The 25,852-nt window shown below is 63.7% G+C and overlaps 1 protein-coding gene across 11 annotated transcripts in view; it reads right to left on the reverse strand.

The window, feature by feature from the left end:
- PLXNB2 (plexin B2) overlaps positions 1–25,138 on the reverse strand; it is a 29,997-nt gene extending 4,859 nt beyond the window's left edge. For 2 of the 11 annotated variants that reach the window (XM_074375827.1, XM_074375826.1), the window contains exons 1-25: positions 25,029–25,128; positions 13,596–13,646; positions 8,513–9,604; positions 7,999–8,181; positions 7,790–7,918; positions 6,978–7,078; positions 6,767–6,893; positions 6,210–6,363; positions 5,308–5,422; positions 5,126–5,234; positions 4,935–5,036; positions 4,391–4,483; positions 3,989–4,070; positions 3,751–3,911; positions 3,496–3,644; positions 3,191–3,299; positions 2,836–2,972; positions 2,489–2,659; positions 1,888–2,017; positions 1,576–1,803; positions 1,268–1,444; positions 983–1,122; positions 789–889; positions 463–692; positions 101–282 (exon numbers count right to left, since the gene is read on the reverse strand). In XM_074375827.1, the coding sequence (XP_074231928.1) occupies positions 101–282; positions 463–692; positions 789–889; positions 983–1,122; positions 1,268–1,444; positions 1,576–1,803; positions 1,888–2,017; positions 2,489–2,659; positions 2,836–2,972; positions 3,191–3,299; positions 3,496–3,644; positions 3,751–3,911; positions 3,989–4,070; positions 4,391–4,483; positions 4,935–5,036; positions 5,126–5,234; positions 5,308–5,422; positions 6,210–6,363; positions 6,767–6,893; positions 6,978–7,078; positions 7,790–7,918; positions 7,999–8,181; positions 8,513–9,604; positions 13,596–13,646; positions 25,029–25,103 (4,328 nt within the window). In that variant the 5' untranslated portion in view covers positions 25,104–25,128. Of the gene's footprint in view, positions 1–100; positions 283–462; positions 693–788; positions 890–982; positions 1,123–1,267; positions 1,445–1,575; positions 1,804–1,887; positions 2,018–2,488; positions 2,660–2,835; positions 2,973–3,190; positions 3,300–3,495; positions 3,645–3,750; positions 3,912–3,988; positions 4,071–4,390; positions 4,484–4,934; positions 5,037–5,125; positions 5,235–5,307; positions 5,423–6,209; positions 6,364–6,766; positions 6,894–6,977; positions 7,079–7,789; positions 7,919–7,998; positions 8,182–8,512; positions 9,605–11,700; positions 11,854–12,243; positions 12,388–13,210; positions 13,312–13,595; positions 13,647–14,074; positions 14,129–25,028 lie in introns of those variants that run through there. The other 9 variants (XM_074375833.1, XM_074375832.1, XM_074375836.1 and 6 more) reach the window with 9 other exon arrangements.
- Between the last annotated feature and the right edge of the window lie 714 nt (positions 25,139–25,852).

Raw genomic sequence — 25,852 nt, forward strand, 5'->3', positions numbered from 1 at the left:
CACTCACTTGCACCGGTGGCACCAGCCCGCAAACCAGGTACACAGACAAGCCCGTGCCGCCTCACCGCCACCCCCACGGCCTCTGCCCTTCCCCACACACCTGCGCAGCATCAGCTTAGGGTTCTTGGCCACCACGTACTGCTCCATGAGCTCCAGGAAGAGCGTGCGCATGATGTCCGTGTAGTACTCCAGCTTCCCGTGCAGAGCCACAGTCAGCAACGACGCAAAGTAGACCTTGGCGCGGGCTGAGAACTCACGCTGGTTCTCCAGGGTGTGGATGAACTACAGGGGCGCGGGTTGGAGCCCATCAGGCACAGAGGGCAGCGTCTCCGAGCTGCGAGCTCGGCTCAGCTCTGCTTGCCCCAGACACCTCGCCCTCTTGTAGCCCTGCTCCTGCTCCGCGATCCCCGCCCCACCACGGAGCCCCGCCCCCCGTGACAATCACAGCCCCGCCCCGCTCACGTTGATGAGGAAGCATTTGCTGTTGAGCAGATTGGAGAACTGGTAGAGCGCCTGCTCCACGACCTGCCGCCGTGACTCAGGGATGTCCAGCTTGCCCGTGATCATCACGTCCTTGTCGCCGTCCTTGGAGGGCAGGAAGAAGACGCGGTCGGTGTAGGTCTTGTAGTCCAGCACGGGGATGCCCGCCTCGTGCACGTCGTTCGTCTGGTCCTCCATCTCGATCATCAGGTCTGGGGGGAGGCCGGGGTGAGGCGTCTGGGCCCCGCCCTCCTCCGCCCCTCCCGGCCCTCCTCCAGCGCTCCAGCCCGAGCCCACGGGACCCCCACCCGTGAACTCCTTCTTGCAGCGGTCTCGCACGCTCTCCTCCAAGCCCTCCAGCTGGGACTTGATCTTCTCGTACTCGCGCTCCGCCTGCTGGCTCTTCCTCCTGGGGGCACAGGGAAGCTCCTGGGACCTGGCCTGGGTTGTGCCCGCTGGTGGGTGTGGCCAGAGGGGCTGAGGCTACGGGGGAGGGGCTCACCAGTAGCAGTAGACAGACACAGCGATGACAGCCACCATGGGCACGATGACCAGCGGCAGGATGAGGCTGAGTGGCACATCACTCACACGCGTGTCATACTCCACGCGGCCCAGCACCCACTCCCTGGAGCCAAACTTCACCTGCGTTGAGAGGTGGACTGAGCAAGGGCAGATGTGTGGCTAAGACCAGGAAAACCCAGAGCCACCACTAACACACCTCAAATGCTCCCCACGCCCTCCTCCCCGGCCGGGCTCAGCCCTGGCGCCTCCCCTAGCCGACACGCACAATGAACTCAGGCAGGTTGTGGGTTGTGTCCCGCTTCTGCCGCCGCTTGGGGGGAGGCTGCACCTCCGGGGGCTCACAGTACAGATCCGTCTCTGTCAGTGTCTTCATGATGCAGCGCTCGGCACCCACGAAGGCCTCGGCCTCGTGAAGAGTCATTGCCTTGTTCAGATTAGTGCCCTGTGGGGGAGGGGGTCACAGTGACCAGGGGCAGGCAGGGCTGCCTGGACCAGCTCAGCCCAGACCCCGAGCTGCTCCCCTACACATGCCCACTCAGGGCCTGACCCCGGGGGGGCTGCGCTGGTCCTCACCCGGGCGTGGATGAGCTTGTTGACCTGCTTCTTGACGCCCCCAGTGAAGTTCTCGAAGGTGGGGTCGGCGACGTACTCAAAGGCACCAGCCTCGGTCCTGAGCAGGGCGCGGTGCCCGTCCATCTGAACAAGTGCTGTGAGGTTGTAGGCCTCGGGCTCCTCGGGGACGGCCGGGGACAGGAACACGACCCTGGAGTCGTTGTAGAGCACATACTCCGTGCCCACCACCTAGGAACCGAGGCAGGGCCGTGAGGCTCCTGGCACAGGCCACACCCCTCTGACACACTCCCAACAGCCGGCACCGGGACTGACCGTCACGGGCTGCAGGGGCCCGGCCTCCCGCCGCCGCTGCCAGGATGGCAGGGGCTCGGCTATGACCACCATGGCGAACCGCTGGATCAGGCTGAAGCCTTGCCCGGTGACGTTGATGCTCCGGCCACCACTGGGAGACAGGGAGGGGCACCTGAGTGGGCATGACTGGGCCAGGGAGGTGTCCAGCCAGCTTCAGAGCAGGTGCCCTGCAAGGCGCTGTCTCATCAGCTCCCCAACTCAACTCTGGCCACGTGGCGGCTTGCAGAGGGCAGGGCATGGAGTCCCCAACCCCACCCTGCTTTGGGGCACACATGCAGGTCTGTGTGAGCCCAGCCTGCTGCAGGGTTTGGATGTGCTCAGAGCTGGTGACAGGACAGCCACCGTGGACTGTCAGAAGCTGGACAAAGGGGTTTCTAGGGGGCAGTTGATTTGGGGGTACACTGGGGACTTTTGGAGGCCTCCTGCCACCCAGACCAGCTGCACCACATTTTCTTTCACAAGCCCAGTGGGCAAAGGGTGCCTCAGAAGTAGCTGGATGGGGCAGGTGTAGCAGGCAGTGTGGGAGTGGGGGCGCCTGCCGGTGGGGAGGGAGCGGCCACACCTGACAAAGCTCCGCAGCGGCTCGAAGGCCCGCAGCACGGGATTCTCACGGTAGGTGAAGGTGACGCCAGCGCTTTCCACTTCGGAGCCCCCGTAGGAAATCTTCAGGGACAGCTCTCCCGGGACCAGCTGGGGGCCGGTGACACACTGGAGCTGCACCCCAAACTGCGTCCTGGGGGTGGGGATTGCCAGTCAACATCTACCCCACCCTGGGACCAACCAGCCCCAGGCCGGGGGTCTGTTCAGGACAGAGGAGCATTTGAGGTGTGTGCCATGGCCAGAGGGCCCCCACCCGGTCCCCAGGACCAGGGCAGATGAGGGATTCACCAGCCTGTGGGTGACACCCACACTTTACAAGGGACGTCGTTGAGGGTCACCCGCACATCTTCCTCAGAGCCTGTGTCCAGATGGGTACCGTTGATGGTCAGAGTGGTGCCACCCGCCTGTGGCCCCTGCTTTGGCTCCACACTGAGGGGCTGGGGCTGCTAGAAGGGCGACAGGTGTGTTCGGCTCAGGGTAGGGGCAGCAGGGCTGCTGCCCTTCCTCCCTCCCAGGCCTTGACAGGCAACAAATGTGGTCAGAAGGAGGCAGGGGCACAGCCTGGCCATCCCCCAAGTCAGCCTGGGGCCCTCCAAGGCCAGATCCCACCCATATCTCCCACCAACCTGTGAGGCCCACCTGGGCCCCCAGACCAGGCACTTACCTGGTAGGTGAACTGGACGTGGGGAGGCGAGTGGCCGAGCTTCCCGCTGACGTCTACTTCGATGCCCCCTGTGCAGGGCTCCTTTGCAGCCTCAATGGCGCACACAATCCTAGGCAGGGGGCGGGCAAGCGGCTCACCCTAGGGCCTCCCCAGGCCCCACCGGACTGGCACATCAGCAGGTGTGCAAACCCTGAGCACCCACACACCTGGACCACGTCCTTCCTCTCCACCCCCCGGTCACCTGGCCCCCCCCGAGGTACAGACTGGCCTAGCCACTGGGGCCTGGTCGTGGGCTGTCCACTCACCGGGTGGACACAGAGTACCGTTCCGGCTCAAAGGCGCAGGTACGGCCAGCCACAGTGACCCTCTTCACGTCGTCCGCTCTGACCCCCAAATTTGACCCAAGGATAGTGATGCGGATGCCCCCGCCCAGCGGGCCGGTCTCAGGCTGGATCTGAAATTGGCAGAGCCCAGCTGACCGGGGGCCTGGTTGGGCTGGGATGTGCAGGTGGGCTGGAGCCCTGGAGTCCCTCCCCGCCGGGGCAGGGAGGGTGGCTCACCCTGGTGATGACGGGCGGTGGGCACTCGGAGGTGACGCTGCTGCACAGGGCCTCATACACGCACCTGCCCTGCCCACCACACCACACACACTTGTAGGCGGGGTCGGCGGCCAGGCACAGGCTGCAGTCGCTGCGGCCGAAGGAGCAGTTGTACAGCGTGACTGTCGGGGGAGAAGCTGGCAGTCGGCAGGGCCGCCCTGCTCCCCACACCCCACAGCCCGGCTGCCTCCCTACCCACCTTGGAGCTTGCTGTCGATATTCTTGCCGTGGGACTTGACATACAGATGCAGGGGCAGTGTCTCGTTGGCATCATGGGACAGCTGGGGGACACAAGGGGACACGCTGCACTCCCTGCTCCCACCCAACCCCCAAAGGGTGACCACCACACCCACAATGGCCAGTGCGGTCCTCTTACGGCCAAGGGGCAGCGAGGGGAGGACTCCAGGAAGCTGGAAGCTGGACTCTCAGAGCTACAAAGGATTATGTTGATTCGAGGGAGATGGGAGGACACAGGGCTGCTCTGAGGTTACACCTGCTTGGCTGGCTGCCACTGCTTCCTCGGCAGGGCGGCGTGGTGAGCCTCCCCCTGGCCCGACCCTTGGGGTCCAGCAGCCTGGCCTGCCCACCATGAAAGCCATACCTTTGGGGTCCGAAAGTAGAAGGTTCCTGGCTCCTGAATGATGACTGGCTCCTCAAACTTGAGCAGGTCACTGCCTACATGCAGGGAGGAGCCCTGCCAGACAGGCTGCTCAGGATACCCTGGACAGGCCAGCCCATCCCACATGCCCACCCCAGGCCCCACACAGCTCCCAGGTCAGCTCAGGCACTCTCATCCCAACTGACTGCTCGGCCACTCCCGGCAAGGCCACAGCATGGCCAACCCCAAGCTCACAGCCCTTCTCTGTCCCACCCTAACCTCTCTATCTCCTTTCTGCCTATGTTCTCGAGGCCCATCCAAATGCCCCAGTGCCCTCCCAGACCTCCCTGACTCCTCCATGTGCTGGGTCCTGAGCCAGGGGAAGCCTGGGTGGGGCCCCAGCACTCAGCTCCTGGTCGCAGGAGGATGCTCTGAACTAGCCCCACAACTCTCCATCAGCCAGGCAGCACGGCCCCTGCTGGGACCCCCAGGCCTGCCTGCACTGGTCGGTCCCTGTCCCCAGGCTGGGGTCCCACAGACTGCCCACCTTCACTGTGTCCAGGTTCTTGCCCTCAAATGTCACGTCCGTCTCGTGGTTCATGGGGATGACCAGTGGGCTGGGGTTCAGGAAGTGGGGACAGTTGTCCTCCTGGAGAGGGTGGGGCAAAGCTGGTCAGGCGCTGCCTGGCCGTGGCTGAGCAGTCTGGCTCCTGCACGGCCCGCACGGCACCCCCTCACCATGTGGGCACCGATGACGCTGTCCTCGGGGTTGGGCGAGGCCTTCTGACACTCGTGGTGGTGCAGGTCCCACTGGCAGGTCCAGCGGTTGCTGGCGCAGGAGATGCACCTGGAGGAGAGGGTGGTGAGGAGTGCCAGGTCCTGGGGGCAGGGGGCAGGGGGCGGGGGGCTGCAGCACTCACGGCAGGTTCTCCGCCAGGCTCACGGCCTCCCGGCAGTCGTAGAAGGGATACAGGTGGGAGGTCAGGAAGATGTTGCCGTGTCTGAAGAGCAGCTGGATGTTCACAGCCACGTAATCTGTAGACAGCAGGTGGGGACAGTGTCAGGCAGGGCCACAGGGTGCAGGGTAAGGCTGGCACCACAGGGACAGGAAGGTGGGAATCGGGCCTCCTCTGGCCACAACTCCTCTCTCCACTGGAGCTACCGATGGGCTCTCGAGCAGAGAACCAGAAGCCACGTATGGAGACCACAGTGTGAGTGGGGCTCTGCGGGCTGCCCACCAACTGGCACTCGGGCTCAGCCTGGCCAGCCACGGCTATCAGATCTCAGCTCAGCTCCCGGCGTCGGTGCCGGGATGGGTTCATGTTGCTCCCCAGGGTCTGTGCTGTCGGGACCTCTCTGTCCCTTGGCATCTGGGGCAGAGCACCTGCCAGGTCTCTGCCACGTCACTGCATGGCCCCCGCCTTCACCAGTGCACCATCCTCCTCTGGCACCGAATGCTCAGCGCCTGCCCTGGCCTCTGGGCACTGCCCCACCTGTCTCAAGCTGGACAGGGTGGGGATGGGCAAGGGGCTTCTGCACAGACGCCCAGGGCCTGGGACCCAGGTCGTGCTAAGAATGCATAACAGAAGCAGGATCAAAGGGCTCAGGAGTCAGCCTCAGGATGGGGGCCAGGAAGTGACCGTGTGCACCCTACACAGCGCAGGGAGCCCAGGATCGGAGCTGGGGGTGGGCCTCCACCCTGTCCACCCCGTCCTCCACCCCAGCCTGCACCCTGTGGACCAGGCTTGATAAGTGGGTGCATGTGGCCCCAGGTGAAGAGAAAGGAAGTGCCCCTCCAGTGGCCAGAGAACAGGGGCCTCACCCTGGCCAGGCGGCGTGCTAGGAATGCTGCTTGGGGACTTGCAGACCACGGCGCCCCCCTCCACACGGGCAGGATGAGGCGGAGAGTCTCCGAAGAGGCAGAGCAGCTCATCCTCCTTGCTCAGGGCTGGGAGGGGACTGACGGTCAGCTGCACCTGGGGAAGGGCCATGTGGCTCACACCAGGAGCCCTCTGCCCAGCCTCGGGGTGCAGGGGAACCTCCTGCCCCCACCCAGAGCCCCTGCCATCTGGCCGTTCTCCCGCAGCACCCCTCCTCCCTGGAGAAGCCTCTAGAACCTGACTCCATTTCATTTGAAACAGGTCCCTATGTGGTCACCAGAGCAACTCCTGGACTAGGGTCTGGGTCTGCTCTGGATACTCAGGAGACCCCAGGTCAAAGGGGCCAGGGGACCCAAAAAGGATGGGGTCCCTGTCCCCCAGCTTAGCACCCAGAGCCCAAGCCAGGAGCAAGGAGGTGGACTGTGGGGGTCTCCCACTGCCCCAACAGCCCCTGGCCAACAGCAGCCCTGCCTCTACCCGGCCTCGCCTCACCACACACCTCCCCCTGGGCTGGGCGACTCATATTCTGTGGCTGGGCCCCGGTGATGGCCACGCAGAACTCATCCCGGCTCCACAGCCAGTGGCCACTCTCTTCAGCCCGTGGGCACTCAGCTCTCCTGGTGCACCTGGGGGAACAGGGGGCAGCTTCAGTCCTGGCACCTGTCAGCCCCCAGGATGGGGCTGCACCCCCTAGATCCCTGGGTGCTCACCGTCCCTCGACGACACACCAGCCGCAGTAGGGGTCCTGTGAGCTGCGGCACTGTGCGCAGGTCGGAAAGCTCAGACACTCCTGCACAGGGAGCCGAAACACCTGAGGGCACCAGGGCAGTGAGTGGGACCAAGACCGCCAGAGGTGACAGGCCAGCAGCCCAAAGAACATCCCTTGGACCTCAGACTTTTCTGGGATCACTGGATTCATCCCACCTTTATTCCTAAGCCTTAACAGCCTCAACACCAACTCAAGGCTCACTAGCAAGGGCTCTAAGCAGCAGCTTCCAGCCAGGCTTTTGTGGCCCCAGCAGAAAGGCTGGGCCTGACCCCGGATCTGACGGTGCAGGATCCCAGGGGACCAGCGGAGTCCTTGGCTGTGATGCCCCCGGTGCCAGCATAGGCCCTTTGACCCTGCTCCCCATAAAAGGTGCTTGGACGTCCTGGGTGCTCCCAAGGCCCTTTTGAAGGGTTCTTACACCTGACCCCAATAAGCAGCAGGGCTTAACCCATGTTCCCCACTATCTGCGCTTCCAGAAGCAGCTTGGGGTCCCTCGATGCCCTGTTCACCTTTGGGGGGAGGCACACTCAGAGCACTGACCCACCCTCCAGGCAGAATGGGGCCAAGGCAGAGACACAGAATAGACAGAAACTGTTTCAAAGACAAGGCAGGTGCTCGAGAGACACAGGCTGGAGACACTGCCAGGACCCAACGAGAAGAGGCTTGGCCCCTTCCCATCCTGCTCTGCACCCCTCCAGGCCTCTCACAAAGGCCTGGACCCTCAAGGGCCCTCCTCCAGGCCCACAGGCCCACCTTGTCCTGGGTCATGGCATACAGACTGGCCAGGTCCGCAGCCAGCACCAGGTCCTGCTTGATTCTCTTGTTGATCTCCACTGGGACAGAGCCATACTCCGTGGAGCTACCGTCTGGGGCCAGGTACACCTGTGTGCGCGAAGGCAGGTGTGTGGTGAGGGCAGAGATGGCCTCTCCAGGAGCCACCCTGCCCCAGCCCCGAGCCTCACCTTGAGGATCCGGCCGTCCGAGGTGCCCAGGAAGGCAATGGTGTGGCCGTTCTCGGCAGTCACTGTCACGGCTGTCAGGTTCAGGCCTCCACGCTGTAGCACGGCTGTGACTGTGAGTCCATCGTGGCTGCCCAGGGGGTAGGGCAGGTGCTCCGAGCCACACTGGAAGCTCTCGCTGGCGCCCTACGGACCATGGTGTCAACGGTGGGCATAGAACCTCGCCCCAAGGCCTCTCCCCCAATGCCTCCCAGCACTTGTGGACCCACACACGTCCCCAAGAACCAGCTCATGCAGGCAGGGTCCCCACCCACATGCTCACTGCTCCAAGCCCCCAGTGCCCAGTGGGACCAATACCCAGGAGAAGTGGTAGCCACGTGACCACTCACGCTGACCTGACCGCAGTGACACCCCATGCATGGGCCCCCACCAGGAGGCGGAACGTGGACAGGCGGCAACAGGCAGACCCACACGTGTGTGGTCCGAGCCCATGGGAGGGTGTGCTGAGGCCACGTACCGGCCCGTGGCCGCCACACTGGATCTCGCCGTGGAAGGGCTTGTAGAAGGTGTCTCGGCTCGCCTCCCGGGTGCCCGTGTAGCAGGCGTTGCGGTTGGCCTCCATCTTGTTGTGGACCTGGTCCAGCGGGAACAGGCAGAGGCCTGCGCGGGGCCCCCTGCTGCTCCGGCCATCCTTGCTGAAGACGGTGTAGAGCACCCTGCTGGCATCTGGCCCGGCCACGGAGGCCGCCAGACAGGTGCCGAAGGTGGGGGCCTGGGCGTGGCCAGGGTCCAGGCAGTGCAGGTCCAGCTCCACGTAGGAGTAGTAGAATGGGTCGTGCTTGCACATGCGCGCCAGCAGCGTGCGGTTCCGGGGCGGGTGCTTGTCTTGTTGGTTGAAGACGAAGAAGACGTAGGGGCCATCCTCGAAGGCAGCCACAAACTGCTGTGTGTTGGTGGACAGGTAGCCGGCCTTGTAGGTGGCATGGTCTGTGTAGGCCTCGAAGGCCTCCCTGCCATCAGCGCGGTCCAGCAGCCGGGTGCTCACGACGATGCCGTTGTCCTGGGGCCCATTGCCTTTGCCCACGAACAGCACCCGCTCGCCACCTGGGTCCGCGGTGCTCACCAGCCCCACTGTGGCCACACTCTCATCATTGCTGGCCACGAAGGACTTCTCACCGCTGCCATCCTCGTAGAAGAGACGCGTAGACACGTTGCTCAGGGCACGCAGGGCACAAATGCCCTTGAAGAGGCTGCCGCACTCGACAAGGCGATTCTTGGGCGGGTCAAGCAGCAGCAGCTGATTGACGTTGTCAGTCAGCACGGCCTCGTGGCACTGGCTCGCCTCGATGGGCGGCGTACACTTCTTGTTGTCCAGGGCCGGGCCTGTGGCCACCTGCTGCTCCAGCTGCAGGTCCGCACTCAGCTGGTAGAGCGCATTCACCGCCCCCACGTACACCACGCCTGACGCCTCATCCACGACCAGGTGGTTCAGCTCTGTCTCGCTGCGGAAGAAGTCCAGCTTGTGGGACCGCAGGCTCACACTCGTGCCCACCAGGCCCAAGAGGGCCAGGGCCCAGGCCCAGAGCTGCAGTGCCATTGCCCCCGGCACCTGTGGGAAGAGAGCAGGGTCAGGGAAGCGCCAGCCGGAAGCACCCCCCCACACACACACAGGAACCCCCTCCGCGTTCCTCACCCTGCCTGAATGACCAGAACACAAGCTGGGGCAGTTGTGGCTGCCCAGCGTGCCTGGGCACCCTGTCTTTTCCCTGCCCGTCGGGCCAGACACACCCACTCTCATCACCAAGGAGACCATCTCCCAGTCCTCCTTCAGAAGTTCAACCTGTAGCCTAACCTATGACTGGGGCAGGCCATCACCATTGCATGCTTCAGGCACAAGTGTGGCTGCCCCCAGAGAACTGCGCCCTGGCCTCCACCTCCAGATTCTCAAAGCATCTGCAGGCCCACCTCCAAGTCAACAGAGCACCTCTTCCAGGAAGCCTCCCAGGCATTCATGCACATGCCCACCCCCACATCTCATGACCCCAAGAGCTCCAGGTGATCTGGGTGGGGCACTGCCCCCAGATCACAGTCTCCAGAGCATAGGCTCAAGCTGACCAACAGGCCCTGAACATGCAAACAGGTGGATCACACACCTGTTCTATGCCTGACTCTCAGCACACAGTCCAATCTGACAGGAAAGAGAAGAAACCAGTACCGCAACAGAAAGGGAGCTGGGCCAACTGCGAAGATCAGTGAGGGCACCCCATGTGCACCTGCCCAGCAGAGCCTGCCTCCCCATCCACCTCCCCAACCCTCCAATCCTCCCTCCATCCCCCCTGCCCTTGCAGAACCAGCAAAAGAGGCAGCAACAATCCACCCTCCTGCCTGAGCCCTGCACAGCCTCAGATGGAGGCACATGGGAAGCGATCCCTTGGAGAGTGTTCTGGAGCCCACCAGGTCTCTGAGGAGGGTACCTCGGAGCCTGCAGAGGGCGCTGCCTCCACATCAGCGGGCATGCCCACGTGTGTGTCCGTGTGTGTGAGCAGTGAGCTGCTAAGGTCAAGGCTGGGCTAAGGGTCCCCAAACTGGAGAAAGGACCAAAGGCCCCACAAGTGGACCCAGAACATGCAAGGTTCTCTCCCCAGCTCAGGGACACAGGGTCTTGGGGAAACAGGCAAGGCCACTCTGCCTCTAGGCCTCTTTTACCTTGGCGTAGTCTCGTACCCCTTTTGCCCCCGAGACCCTGCCCCGTCCTGGTCAGAATCCTGTACCGGCCTCTGCCACCCCCCCTACAGGCTGCCCTTTCAGTGTGTGCCTGAGGCCTCATTCCTGGACCCAGTGAAACCTCCCCGAGGGATGCCCACGCCTGGCATGACACTGAGGGCAACCCTGTCCATGCCGCAGGCCCAGGTGGACAGACCCCGATGGCAGAGGGTACTGAGGGACCCAGGCCCTGGCGCCCCAGACTCCCCCACAGCCTGCTGCAGCTCTAGAGGAGCTGGCATGCCCCTGTGGCCACCTTAAACACCACCTCCCTGGATACCCTCTTATTCCCTCAAGAAACAATTACTTTTCTCTTCCTCCTTCAACAGCCTGCCCTGTGTCCATTTCCTCCAGGAAGGCAGAAAGCGGGGTCTGCTCTGCTCTGTGACTGAGGGGAACGTTTCTTTGGGGCACTGGCTCTGGGCAAATCTGTGTTTACTGGAATGGGCTGGCTTTTTCTCATGGGCCCTGTGACTTTCATGTCCATCCAGCTTCCTCCTTTGCTTGGGCACTAGGAAGCTCCCTGCCAGGTGTGGCTGTTCTCCACCACTTCCCGCCCCGTGGCATGGCTCTGTTCTGAGTGTCCACAAGCTTCGTCAAACCCCTGGAGAAAGTGTAACCAAGAAGAAAGGTGGCCCCTTCTTGGTTACAGACAAAGCCCTCTGCACCCCAGAACCCCTGCAGGACTCTGGCAGAGGCAAGTCACAGGGCTGTGGAAGATGGCCCTCAGCTGGACAGCTCCTGCCTCTGCACAGAAGCCCCTTACCCTGGAGTGCTCAGTTCTGGTCTGGCCCCTGGGGACTCCACATGCCCTCCTCACAAGCCTCTAGGAGAGGAGCCACCCACAGGCTATCTGGAGGGTGTCCAGGAGGAGAGACAGCAGGGACCTAGCAAGGAGGTGATGGTGGCCTGAGAGGGCTGTGGGAGGAGAAACCAGCTCACCAAGACGCAGTGATCAGTTTGGGGAGAAGATGGTGCCTTTGGTCAGAGACAGGAAGATTTCACAGGAATGTGCGGCAGGATGGGCAGATCCTGGGGGGGTGCGTGGGGAGGGGTGTCCCCTACCATCGCAGACTCCTCTCCAGGCTGAGCTGCCTGTTTAGGGGAGAGGAGGACGCGGTTCCGGAGACCCCCAGACATGGAGCTGGGATGCCCGTGACTCTAAAACTGCGCAGAACAAGGGCGCAAGGAGAGGCCCTGGGCGCTCGGCACCCGCTGGCACTGTCATTCAGGGCCCTCCCGGGGAAGGAAACGGCACCGGCCTGAGGACCCGCCCCCTCGGCGCCCCTCCCCCGCCGCCCGAGCGTCCCGGGGGGCGGCCCCGCAGGGCCGACCGCCCCACCCCCCGCGCCCGCCCGCTCGCCTGGGCCCAAAGTCCGCTCGGCGGCGGCGGCGGCGGCGGCGGCGGCGGAGCCGCCGGGGCGGGGGGCGCCCAGCCCCTCAGCCTGGAGCCCGGGCTAGCCCTCCCCGCCCGGCCCCGCTCACCCGAGTCCCCGCGTCGCCGCCGCGACCCCGGCCCCGCTTGGCTTTGGCTTTGGCTTTGGCTGCGGCTCCGGCTCCGGCCAAGGCCGGCCGCGGCGAGCGGGGAATGAATGGAATGTTCCCGGGGCCCAGGGAGGGAGCGGGCGGGCGGAGGCGGGCGGGGGCGGAGCCGGGGCCGCCCGGGCCCAGTCACCCCTAGGAGCCGTCCCGACCGTCTTAGAGGGACCCGTGCCCAGGCTCCTGTGCCGGAACGCAAGAGCGGGGCCAGGACTTGAACCCAGAACCGACCAAGTGGGGAACTCTTGGGGCGCCCCCTCTTCTGAGAAAGCTCTGTTGTGACCCTGAGCCCTCCTTCAGCCTTGCTAGCTCCAGGAGGTGGCAGCGTCCGGGACACAAAAAGAACGCTCTGGTCTTCCTCTGGTTAATGCCCACTTGACTGAGCCCCTAGGGCAAGAGCCCCAGCCATGTCCTCTGCCCCCAGGGCCCCCAGGTCTGGTACAGCCTAAGTGCTCGATGTTAATGTGTGCACAAAGAGAGCTGGACCAGATCCTGCTGCTGACAATAAAACTGGCCCAGATATGTGCTCTGCCCCATTCCTGCCCACCCCCACCCCAAACAGGCCAGGGCCAGACCTGGGCTCCCTGCCCCCGGAGCCCTCTCAGTGGCAGGCAGAGTGAGGCTCACGTCCCAGTGCTCCAAGGTCCCCCAATGCTGAGCCCAAACAGCGTGGCAGGAGGGACCAGGTGACAATCTACAAGCAGCAGCTCCCTTCACTTCCTGGACAAACAAAACCTTCAGTGATCTGCCTGGCTAGGTCTCCGAGCAAAGGGCGACCCACCTGACCAGAGGCATAGCTCAGGCCGGCGGTGCAGGAGGCGCCAGGCACAGCCAGCAAAGCTTCCTGCCGCTGGTGTTCCTGGAACAGGCGCTTCCTGTTTTGAAGGCTGGCCCAGGACCCCCACTTGCTTACCGGGCCGGAGGGGATTTCCTCAGGGGCATCAGACGCCTTCTTCCTCCTGGCTCAAGTCCGGAGGTGCACTTCCAAGAAGTCACACAAACTCCAGCCTGCTGCTGGCCCAGAAGGCATCTGGACTGGCACCCCCTCCCCTCAAGCCCAAATTCATTCCCAGCCCTAATGTTCCAGAACCCAGAGCTGTAGTGCCCAAACCCTGGCCCAGTCTCTCTGCAGAGCCCACCCCTGCCAAGCACGTCCTGGCCTCAGAGATCTGGGGGGCCTGGCACCTGGGTCTGGGTAGATGTGGGTTCAGTGGGACACCTGAAAGACACCACACACTGTCACTGTCTGTGTGACTCAGTCCCCACTGTCCTCCCCGGGGGGCCCAGCCCCCACTCACCGAGACTCCCACAGTCCAGCTCAGCCTCCGCTTCAGGCGGGCATCAAGAGTCTGTAGGAAACAAAGGAGACACGGAGGTCTCACCACAAGCCTGGCCCCTGCCTCCATGTCCCTCCTCTGCTCCGTGTCCGGGGGCCAAGGCGCAGCCCATGGGACCCCAGCTGGGAAGCAGGAGCCCCTCAACCTGCCTCCTCCACCCAGCCCTCAGCACTGCCCCTCCCTCAGACACCAGACTCCCAGTCCCAGCCCAGCACTCCAGTGCGAACATACCCACTTCATCTTTCCAGAATACAAGCCTGACATGCCCTCCTCCTCTGTTCCAAAACAGCAGAGGCAAAAAAGGGCAGGGAACAGCTTCTCTTCATTTTATGTCTACTGGTATAGTCTGCTTATTAAGCTAGGTGCATATATTACTTTGAGTAAAATAAAAACTGCTTCCTGGAAAGCAAACATACACACGACTCCGCAATTCTACTTACTAGCTGTGTGACCTTGGGCAAGTTACTTAACTTCTCTGTGCCTCATTTCCCCATCTGTGAAAGGGAGACAGTCACAGTGAGCTCCTCCAGGGGTTTGTAAGAACTAAAGGATTCATGCAGGAAAAGCTTCGGAGAGCCTGTTATACTGTAGCACTCAGCAATGCCTGCTACTGTATCCTCTCCTAGACAGACACCCATGTGAACCCCCAGGGAGGGTCTGTCCGAGGATAATTCTCAGCATGGTTTATGAGAGGGGAATTGGGCACTCAGCATGCAACCAGAGGACACTGAAAAACCATGGGCCAGTGAAGGTAGGTGGTCCATGCTGACCCAATGGAGCCAGACCCTTTGGGGAGAGTTGTGCAGAATTCCAGGTATCTCCACCCCAGGGTGACTATATGACACACACCAGTTTAATTTTGGAGAAGTTCTAGAAGCCTTCATCCAAATGGAAAGTCGTGGTGGAGAGGGGGCTGGGAGGGCCAAGGAACTTCATTTGCCAATTTTTGTAAAAACAGTTTACGAGGATCTATTTACATGCTGCTCGTATAAATAAAGAGGTGCGTGCAAAAACAACCGCATGCCCTCCAGCTCCACTCTGCCTCGGGGCAGGCTCTCCAGACCCTCAGCGACCACCCCCAACCCCAACTACCTCTCCTGGCCTGTCCCAGCCCCTCCCTCCCCACATTCAGTTCAGCCCCTGAATCCCGCTGCCTCCCAGCCAGGCTGCCCCCCCACCCAGCATCGTGCCTCCAACACCTCGCCCACCAGGGTCAGGCCCTGCTCCCACAGCACCCCAACGGGTACACCTTGTGCAGGTGCAAGGCACTCCTCTAACACGGGCACTGTTTGAGAGTAGGGCCCAGGGCTGGAAGGACCTACAGCGGGTCCAAAGGAGACCAGCAGGGGTGAGACACGCAGGAGGTGGGGCACACTTGTCACACAGGCAGCGCTTCCTTGTGGCAGAAGTCCCTCTGGTGTCCTCTGCCTGGGCTGAGCAGGGAAGGGTTAACCTGAACAAGGGACGAGGGGCTCCAGGTCAGGGAGCGGGGTGTCCTTTTGCCAGAGGCACTCAAGGCAGCCTTTGTGAAAGGGGCAAAGGCCCAACTGAAGGCAAACTCAGAGGCCAAACTACAGGGTGTCAGGATGGTGCAGCCGGTCCAGGTCAGGGCTGAGCTCAGGGTCACAGTGCGTGCACACTCCCCACCTCCAAGGGACGGCATGCTGGCCTCTGTGTGCCCCATGCCTGCTCCCTCAGCTGCCTCCACCCCCATGGCATGTCCCCAGCCCCCCCTGGTTCCGGTCCCTAGTGTGTGTGTCTGCTGCAGGCAAGGCCAAGGGAGGCTGGTCTCTTTCAAGGGACACCTTCTTCCCCAGCCCACATGCCCCGCCCCCACAGCCACCACCTCATCCCTGAGGGCACCTGTCATGAGGGACCCAGTGACCAGGCTGGGCCCACACCGCAGACCCTCCCCTTCTCAACACCAGGCTCCTGCAGCCAACACTTCCTCCAGAATGAACCCTGGACCCCTCCCCTTCCCCCTTCCTAACTCAAGGGTGCCTCCTCTGTCAGCCAGCCTGCCTAGCCCCCAGATCTCCCACCTTGTCCACCCTGCTTCCCACAATCACACACACCCGATGCTGCTGCAGAGGGGCCTCGAGGGCTGAGCTCTGGAGCCAGACTATTGGGTTCAAACCCCAGGTCTATCGCTTTTCAGTTGGGTTGTGTGGGTTTACAAACTTACTCTGTGCCTCAGTTTCCAGGTGGGGGAGGTACTCAGGGTGACATCAGGATGTCACCATGTCTCTGCTTTTGCAGTTCCCGCTCAGAAACTCTTACCCATCCGTCAGAACTCTGGGACACCCATCCTGCCCTGGCCCTGCAAGACTGTCAGTCATCCTCTCTGGTCTGTGGCCTTGATGGATGGGACTGCTGTGAGCAAGGTCTGAACACAGGATCTGGCCGAGTGGGCACCCATGGGTCTCAGCCCAGGGACCCAGGAAGGGGTACACAAGGCAGAGAGACCTGAAAGCACGTGTCCCTGAGCCTCACATAGGATGGCATCTCTGCCCCCAGCCAGAAAGCTGCCAGGGACTGCGACAGGCTGCTAGGGGTCCAGGCCCTTCCTCTCACCCCACAAGCGTGGAAGCAGGGGGAGCCCCAGCCAGGGGCCCCCATGGCTCCCTCCGCAGGTCTGGGCACAGGGGGATGTTGCTCCCCCCTCCCCCCACCAGGAAAAGGCAAAGAGGAAGTACCTAAGGGGGAGGGTAGTGTCCTCACTCCAGATCGGACTGGGGGGCTGGGGGGACATCAGTGTCCCCCTCCCATAACCCCCCAGAAGGGGGATCTAGGGTGTGGGGTGTGGGCTGGACTTCCATGGCACTATTTTCAAGCAAACACAAATTGAGCAGTTTCTTACAGAGAAAATCAAAACAGTGCAAAGCAGCCAGGTCCATGGAGGAGGGACTCAACCAGGAGGCTGCCCGTGGCCAGGCCAGCCAGCATGTGGGCTCAGGAAGGGGACCAAGATGGGACTGGGACAGGACTGGGGGACAGACAGGCACCCAGAGACCTGCATGGGGCCTCAGTCTTGGGCAGACACGGAGAAAGGGACGATTCAGGCAAAGACTCTGGCCCAGGTAGGGACAGGTACAGCACCCCGATACACACACACCCCTGAGACGGGGGGGGGGGGGGGGCGGCGGTCCCAGCACTGTGTGACGAGCACCAGGGACCCCCATTGCGGGGGTGGAGGCGCCAACCCCTGGCGGGGAGGGGGGCGGGACAGGAGGCGGGGGGGGGGGTGTTGGCGGTCCTGCTTGGGCGCCGCCCCTCCCCCGCCCGGCCTCCGCTCGGCTCTCGCGTCGAAAATGCAAATCTGCAATTAGCCAGAGCGTTTAAACAAACCAGAGGAAACAAAACAGACGAGACGCCGGCAAAATCCAAGCCTCCGCTGTTTTCAGAACAAGTGCGAGTGAGGGGCGCGAATCGGGGTGGGCTTCAGTCGAGCCCCGCGGTCCCATCCCCACCCTCGGGACCTGGGTCAGAGTTCAGCCCCGGAGACGGGCCGGTCCCCCAACCGTGAGGGCCGCCCTGGCCTGGTTACCCCGGGCGGCCGGGTGGCAGCGCCGCTCCTGCGGACGACCCCTGCGGGAAACCCCCGCCTGCACCTCGCGCCCCCGGGGACGGGGCGGAGCCTGTGGGCAGCGGACGAGCCTCCCCGGGGACCCAGGGCGCGCGGTAGGCAGAAGCCTGACCTCCAGTCACCATGACGGCGGCGGCAGCCACGTGGGCCCAGGAACCAGTCCCCAAGGAGCCTAACAGGGCGCGCGTCAAAGGCGCAGAGCCCTCGGCCCCTGGCCTCAGGGCCAGGGCCCCACTCTGCTGCCGGCCAATCACCCCCTGTGGCCCCAGAGGCGGCCAGTAGGACTCCCCGTATCCCCATCCCAGGACCAGACTCACTGGGCAAAGGCCGGCTGGCTGCACAGCCACCTAGGAGCAGGGGTGGGGCAAGGCGGGGCTCTAGGGACACACTGACGTCTGGCCTGAGCCTTGTCTAGTCTGAGCCTTGCGTCAGCACTGGGAGAGGCTCCCACAGGACCCCTCCCAGGTAGAGGATGTCACCTCCTCCTCCCCACCAGCCCTGGCTCCTGGGGCTGGGTTCCTCCCTGTACCAGCATAGACTGTGGCCAGAATGCCCACCCCCAGCCCTCCCTCTGCAGTCTGCTGGGTTCTGGGTCCCAGACCTGAAAAGTCACCCCTGGTGACTGAATGAGAAGTGGCAGTAAGAAGGTCAAAGGCCTGAGACCCAAGGCCAAGGGGAGTATGCCCAGAGAAACCCCAGGACTTTCCTGCCACCAGTCTTGGGGGGCTCGGTCCCACCTCCCCCATCCTGTGGCCTCCCTCCCCAAGCCGGAGCCAGCCATGGCCTCCCACTGCTTCCATCTCAGTGCATCCAGGCCACCTCTCAGCCCTCTTCTGAGGCCTGCAGTCACCATCACCACAATCTCTAACCAGCCCTTGCCATCAGGGTCTCCTGAGCTCACTTGGCAAAGCCCAAGGCTGTGTGCTGTAGCCCCTCCGTCCCTCCCTCCCTTCATGACAACAGCAGCCCCTACTGTGTGGGTGCTGACCCAGACTGGGATCCCCACCCTCCCATCCCAGTCACTGCCTCACCTTGTGAAGAGAAAAACTCGAAAACGTGTTTCAGTAAGTTATTGTCATTCAAGAATAACTGCCTGGGCCCAGCAGCACAGCCAGCTCCTCAGCCTCCTCCTGCCTCCCAGGTCCTCAGGGCAGATGGTGGGATTCAGTAGGTCCTCATGCCCCATACACCCCTCCACCACCATGCTGCAGGAGGCACCTCTCTCATCCAAGCCGACCCTCCTGAGTCTCAGCTACCACTGTGTTCCACCTGGACTCGGCCTGAGCCCCTCCCTGGTTTCCCTACCCCAGGCTGACCCATGTCCCTCCTCTGCACAGCACTCCTCTGGATCAGAACGGCTCAGGGACTCCACTGACTTCCCCATGCTTGTGGGGCAGCCTCCATGGGTCTGCTGACCTGCCCCATCTGCTCAGCCCGAGCATTTCCTGCATGCCGTGTGCTGGGGACCCGGGGACAAATCTCCACCCTCCAGGGTCCAGGACCCCTGTGGGGCCACCAGCAGCTGGTACACAGTGGCCTCAGCCAGCCCCTGATGAGCAGATGAAAGGGGCTGGCACTTGGGCAAGTGTGGACACCCTCCAGAGGTGACCTCTCTGGAGGACAGCCCGGGGTCAGACTGAGAGGGCCAGGAAGAGGGTGAGACACCTGGAGGGACCAGATTTGGGCATCCGGAGCTCAAACGAGGCCTCCTGCCCCCATCAGGGCAGGAAGAGCAGCCCAGGCGGCTGCCCGACCACAAAAGGGGCCCCTGTGTGAGGAGTGGGCACCCTACACCCCCACCCAAGCTGAGAGAGGCTGGGAGCAGGCCTGTGGGCACTTGGCTCAGGGGCAGGAATGAGCCACGGGTTCTGATGTCTGCCTCCCTGCCTGCCCCAGTCCACCTCCCCTTTTCCAGGCTCACCTCCCAGAGCTGGCTGGACACTGCTGGCCCGGGCAGCCTGAGGCTCATGGCGGCTGCGGCTGGCCCGGGACCAGCCCCCGCCCAGAGCCCCCTTCCCGGGCCACGCAGGAGGCGGGGAGTGCAGTGTTGGGGAGGACGGGTGAGGGCCTGAGTGAGCGGGGAGCAAGCAAGGCCTGTAATCTCCCCGTCAGTCTGTCAGCGCCTCGGCGGTCACCCCGACCCCGCCTCCTCCGTCACAGACGAACCCCACAATTAGCCCGGGGCACTGTGCCAAGCCAGCATGCCAGCCACCACTCACACACGTGACCACACATGGGCAGGCACACACAGCTGCAATGCTGAAGGGGGTCCTGTCACAGGGGTCCTACCCCGACACTCAGAGCGTTCCCAGGACAAAGAGCCCGGACCTCAGCCAGCCCCAGCGCTGGTCAGCCCAGGATGTCCCGGAGGGCTGGAGCCCGGGAAAGGTGGGGGCAGGACCATCTGCGCAGAGACAGCAGCGCAGGGCTGCTCCAGGCTGCTGTGCAGGTCTCCGTCCAGGCCTGGAGAGGCTCAGGGTGCCTGAGGCGCTGGGCCAGGTCTGGAGTCCAGGCTGAGGGTGGGGCAGTGGGCAGGGCCCCACAGGAGCAAGCACCACGGGTTTCAGGATGGCAGAGGGACCGGGAGTTTCCAGGGAGGAGACACCCAGCTCAGGCTAAGGCGGGGCAGTGAGTGGGAAGGGGCAGGCGTGGGGCAGCAAGTTGGCCGGGACTGCCTGGGGGGAGGCGGGCACCTGGGCGCCTGGCCGCCCTGTGATGATGGATCCAGGACATAGCCCAAGCTCCCTGGGGCCAGGCCCAGCCCTCCCCACTCAGGGCTCACTCAGTTCAGCCAGGCGCTGCCACACACAGGGGTCAGGCAGGGACTACCTGCAGGAGGCATTGCTGGATCTGGGGACAGACCTGCCTGGGTTTCTGCTTCTTGCTACTCCTGGCTTCCCATCCTCCATCCTGACATCTTTCCCCAGGTCCTGAGATTGCTGATGGGGGCCCCCAAATCAGGCCTGAAGCAAAGATGGGCGGGGAGGCCAAGCCCCTCAAGTCCCCTGGACAGTCTAGAGGAGCCACTCCAAGGCTGACAGGGAGCAGGTGGGCCACGCTGGGGCCTCTCCCTCCCTCCACCTGTCTTCATCCCTTCCAACTCACCCAGCTGGCCTTCTAACGCTTCCCCCCATCCCCGCCTCTGGGTAGGGGACGGGCAGCAGCCACCTTCCTTGGGGAGGGCACCAGCCTCAATGCAGCAGTGTCCTGGGTCCTGGAGCTTCTCAAGAGCTCTGAAAACATCCTGGGGTGGAGGTGGGGACCCAGAGCCCTCACCTCTTTGTGGTCTGAGAGCTACCTCCCGTGGCCGGACCCACACCACCCTGGCCACTCCAATCCCGACACTCGTGCCGTAGGCTCCCTTGGACCTCAAGACAGACCCATGCTCCTCGGCCTATCAGGACTTTGCCCAGACCTCTTCAGCATCCCTCCCCCAGCCCTCAAGGACCCAGGTGGGCAGGAGGCCAATCACCCTCTTCCCACTATCTCCCACACTGCACATCTGGTGGTGGCCGGGGACCCCTGGAGCTGCCTCAGCCTTCTGCAGGAAGCTGGGGGCAGGGCAGGGCACCTGGAGGGGAGCAAAGCCCCAGTCGACTCAGGGCCTGTGCCCTACACAGGTGGCCTGCCGGCTCAGGGGCCCGAGACAACAGCAAAAGGCCAGCAGCTGGAACTATCCCCGCCCTACCCGGGGATAGGAACAGACAGCCCTACCGGGATGCTGTGTTGACACAGGTGGCCTCCTGAAAGGCTGACATCAAACCTTTTTCCTCTTTCTTGCTCTTCCTGAGGAGGGGGCCCAGCTGGGCAGCATCAGGCACAGAGATCTGAGCTCCACACCATGCCTCTCCTCCCAGAGCCCCCCACTGGAACTGCTGGCCAACAGAGCCAGAGGAGCTGGGGACGCTACCCCAGGGGTCGAGTCTCCACGTCCAGGGCCAGGCTGATGGCAGAGCTGGGGCCAGAACCCAGGCTGCACCCAAAGGCCTCACTCTCCCTCCCCATGGTCGCCAGTCCAGGACTCACCTGGCACCAGCGCAGGGACTGCCAGGTTTCAGAAACCATGAGATCTCAGGGGCTGGGGATGAGGATGTGAGCAGGTTCCCCTGTCCCGAGCCCAGGAGAGCACGTCCTCTGCCCAGTGCATGGGGGCCACAGGCACTCAGGTGGGCCAGTCTCTGTGTGGGAAGGGGGCGCTGAGCTGCAGAGGGTGGACGAGAGAGTGGGAGTCTGGGTCCAGTCGTTCTCGCAGGTTCGGGAATACCACAGAACAGGGTAAGAAGACCCACTTGGGTGGGCACTGGGGGCAGAACAGCAGAGGCCCAGCCCTGTCTTTCAAATGCTCTGCCAGAGGGGAGGGAAGGGCTGAACAGCTGTGCCCTGGCCTGGCTGGGGGCTGCAGGACAGGGAGGCTTCTTGCCTGGTCAGCAGGGGGACGGAGTCCTCAAAGCCCCAGGGGTAGAGAAGAAGGAGCAGTCAGAGGATGTGAAACCACGGAAGGGAAAACCATGCAGGGACCACATGCAGCCTAGACAGAAAAGGGAAGTGCAGTGCCGCTCTGGCCCCCCAGCCCCCAGCGCCCCCTACCAATTACAGGCCACTGACCTGCCCTTCCCAGCTTGTAATTTGAGACCAAAGACAATTAGAGGCCCCACCCACCCCACCCTGAGCTCCACCCCAAACACAAACAGCCATTAGCCTGGGGGAAGGACTCTGCTCAGCCCCCAGCCCATCGAGGGACTGGCCCCCAGGGAACCAGCATCACCTCTCAGAGGGAGGTAGAGGCTGGGGGGACCGCTGCAGACCCTCCTGGCCAGGCTTGGATTCGGGTTCTGGCAGGTGGATCAGCTCACTCCCGCCCCTCACTGGCCCCAGCTTTACCCACACCCGTGTTGAGGGCAGGCTCTGGGCACCAGCGGTGCTTCAACAGGGAAGAAAGACCTATTCCCCCCAATCCCCAGGAAGCCCAGGCAGGCAAAAAGGACTGAGGCGTGATGTGAGTAAGGACTTCTTGCTCACAGGGCAGCCCTTGGGGCAGAGAGCCTGGCATCTCGGCGTGGATGTGTCCAGACCCGAGAAGGGGCCACAGCCTGTTCTCACCAGTGCAGCCCCTGCCCACACCCACCATCCTTAGGTGCACCAGCTCTGGTTCCCAGGATGTGAGTACACAGTAGAGAACCGTTCCCAGGATGGCCCAGGTCCTGGGACGGCTCTAGTGCCTGCATCCACGTTGTCCTAGGGGAGAGGGGCACATGCCATATGGATCCCTCCCCAGGCTGCCAGCCCACCCCAGTGCCTTCCCATCCAATCTCTTCTGCTCCACTGGCCTGGGCTGGGGCCAGGCCCCTGGGTTTACCGCACTAGGCCCCAGCTGCCAGCTCTGCCTCCCAGCGTGGTCCCTGCAGGGGCTACTGGGTGTGTAACTGCACACATGCATACACGGACCCTGGGAGCCCACATGGCAGAGGCAGCATCCCAGATGACTCCTTGCAGGGACCCACCTCTGGCCTCGGGGCCCTCACCTGCGGGATTGCTCATCTGTGGGATGGGCTGACAGGTGCCACATCCAAGTGGGGTGGGTATCTGGGGGCGAGGGCTGGGCTCTCTGAGGGGAGCTGTGCAGAGGGGAGCTGTGTGTCAGTCTGCTGCTGGTTAGTGGGTCAGTCAAGAGGCAGGAGGGTGGCCTAAGGTTCAGCCCCAGGGAGACCCCAGTGCCCCACCCACTTGAAGCAGCCTAAGTCACGCCCCTGCCTGCTCCCATTACCCCAGGGAAGCACCGTGAGTAACCTGCCCAAGGTGTGTCCATGAACCAGCTCTGGAGAAATGCCTCAGGGGCCTTGGGGCCACAGGGTCTAAGCCTCCGGTGGGGAAGGGGGTTTCCTGGCTGGGCCCCTGCCCCGGGCAGGAGAACAGGGTCCAGGATTCCTTCTGCCCCACTGCCTCCCGGAGAAGGGCCTGGGCCCACCCCAGGCTCGCTTGGCTGGGCCTGCTGGGGCCGACCTTGGGCGTTCTCCAACCCAAGAGTGACGCATCCCTCCCACCCCGCCCCCGACCGGTCTGAGCAGCCGCGGGAGGTAGTGGAGCTGCCCAGACTTGCCTGTCCCTCCCTCTGGGGCTCTCAACCCACGGCCCCGGAAGTGGATCTCTCTCCCACGGCTGTAGCCTCCCCTCTTGGGTGGCTGGACCCGGCTGGATAATCCAAAATAATTCCTTCTTGGCAGGCGGCCGGCGGGGGAGGGGGAGACTTGCATTCCAAACCCTTGTTTTTCTCTGTAACTTCCCTCCCCTCCTGGGACAAGGAGCCTTAGGCCAGACCTCAAGCCTCCCCCTACCCCTCAGATGGAGATGGGCTCCCCACCCATAGGTACGGTGCGAGGAGGTGAGAGGCTGCGATCTGACAACACCACCTGCTTATCCTCAATCTTCTCAGAATTCCTAAAAGCTGACACACCACAAAACACAACCAGTGGGCCCAACAGGGCCCATGCTGCCTCTGCGCTCCTCGGGGCCCTCACCTCAGAGCAGAGGCAGGACGTCCCCCACCCAAGCTGTCCACCTCTCCGACTCTTGGGTGCACCTCCCCTCTGTGTGGGGTAAGGGCTGGGCACGGGGTCAGGCTGAGAGGCCCCCTCCCCCAGGGGCCATGCTCTCCCGTCTCCACAGGGCCTGGCCCTAGGGATGTGGGGGGCATAGGGGCTGAACTTAGACATGAAAGGGGGAGCTCCTCAGGGAAGGCACAGGCCCAGAGAGCCCTCTGAGCCCCAGAACCTTCTACTAGCTTTGGGGCTGCGTTTCACCCTCAGTGCTGCCCCCACCTCAGGCCCAGAGCAGATAGACACCTTCCGTCCTTTTGCAAGTTGCTGGGAAGAGGAGCCCAATGACGTGGCAGGAAGCTGCGAGGCTCTTGAGCTCAGGGACCCCCCCTCAAATCTGCCAAATAACCCTAGCACAGGTTGGGAAGGTCCCATCTAGCTAGGAGGGCTTCCTGCAGGAGGAGGCACACAGAGGTGCAGGACCAGAATGTGAGGGGCAAGGCCCAGGCAGTGAGTACTGAGACTCCCTGGGTCCCAGAGCGTCCACCCTAACACACCACCAGCAAACATTGGTAACTGTGAGAGTAGGCTCTGTGGTGAAGCAGGCTCAGGGCCACCAGGACTTCCCAGGAACTGGCGCTGGTGCCGGGCTGCCCGTAGTCCCAACTCGGAACCCTGCACCCTCCCTCCAGCATGGCCAGGTGCAGACCAGGGGCTCACAGCAGAGTCCTGGCTTATGCCCGCCTCACAAGGCCCCAAGGGGTGTGGGGGCTGCCAAGGCCTGACCGCAGGGCCCAGCCCCCTGGGGAAAGCCCAGGCTTAGCCACCCCGGAACCAAGGTTGGGTGGGTGCGGGCCTCAAGCTCTTACACAACAGGGACGATCTTCGCCCCGCGCACGGATCTCGGTGGCTGGAGGGGTGTGAGGCATGAGCGGGGAGGGAGGGTCGGGAACCAGGAGGGATCTGAGCGGCTCCAGAGGGACGCCCGCGGCGGGAGAGGGCGCGGCGCCCGGCTAGGGACCTTCGGCCTGCCCAGAGCCGCTGACCGGGGCGCCGCAGTCCTCCTCCGCCACCTAGAAGAGCGCGGAGCGGGAGCCGCCCGGCCCCAGCCGGACGGACACACGTACGGCGGCTGAGGCCCGAGTCGCCCTCCGCGGGGCGGCAGCTGCCCGAGTCGCTGCGTCCCGAGCGCCCCAGGCCAGGACTGAGTGGCGCTGACGGCGAAGCCCCCCACCGGCGCGGCCGCCTCGCGGGCCTCGTACCCCGTCTCCGTACCTGCACGTCCGCCGCCGAGGCTCGATGGCGCCCGGGCCGCGATCGGCGCTGCGCTGCGGCCCGCGCGGCTGCCATGGAGACGGGCCTTTGTGTGGCCGAGGAGGGGCCGGAGCGCGCGGGAGCAGCGGCCCCGCCCCCGGCGGGGGAGAAGGGGAGGGGGAGGGGAGAGGCGGAGGGGGAGAGCGGCCGTGGGGCGGGAGGGAGGGATGGGGGACCCACGGGGCTGGGCCCTCCCCACGCGTCCCCCGCATCCTCGGAGCCCAGCAGCCACAGTGGGCGCGCCACGTCGCCGGTTAGGGTCTCCCCGGTTCGGGTCCAGGTTCGCCCCTGGGGAGCCCAAGTCTGGGCCCTACAGGAGCGCGCCGAGCAGACCCAGGTCCTCCCCACCCCGCGCCCTCGGGGTTCTCTCCGGGGACAGGGGACCCATCGGTACCCCCACACTCAGACTGGAGAACAGGCCGGCCGCACCCATGCCATTTTGTGGGTTGGGGTCTCCTGGGCCTTGTCCCACAACCTCCTAGGGGAAGAGGGCTCCTGCCCTAGCCCCTGTGCAACACATCCTTGGCCTCTAGCTGCCTTTCTCCCCACAACCCCGGATGGCCTCTGGCGACCTGTACCCAGGGCCCATCAACCTGTCTTTCAGTGCCTGGAGTGGGGTGGTGAGACCCACCCTCTCCGTTGGGGTTCCAGCTTTGAACTAGAGCTTATCCCACTTCTGGCCACTCCAGCCCCTATCTGCCAGGTCCTGAAGTCCCTGAGCCCAAGACCTGAGCAGAGGTGGGGAACCCCATGGGGCCAGCTCTCCTGTGTGCTCCTGCTGCCTC

Source organism: Camelus bactrianus, chromosome 12, assembly GCF_048773025.1.
Source record: "Camelus bactrianus isolate YW-2024 breed Bactrian camel chromosome 12, ASM4877302v1, whole genome shotgun sequence".
NCBI classification, from domain to species: domain Eukaryota; kingdom Metazoa; phylum Chordata; class Mammalia; order Artiodactyla; family Camelidae; genus Camelus; species Camelus bactrianus.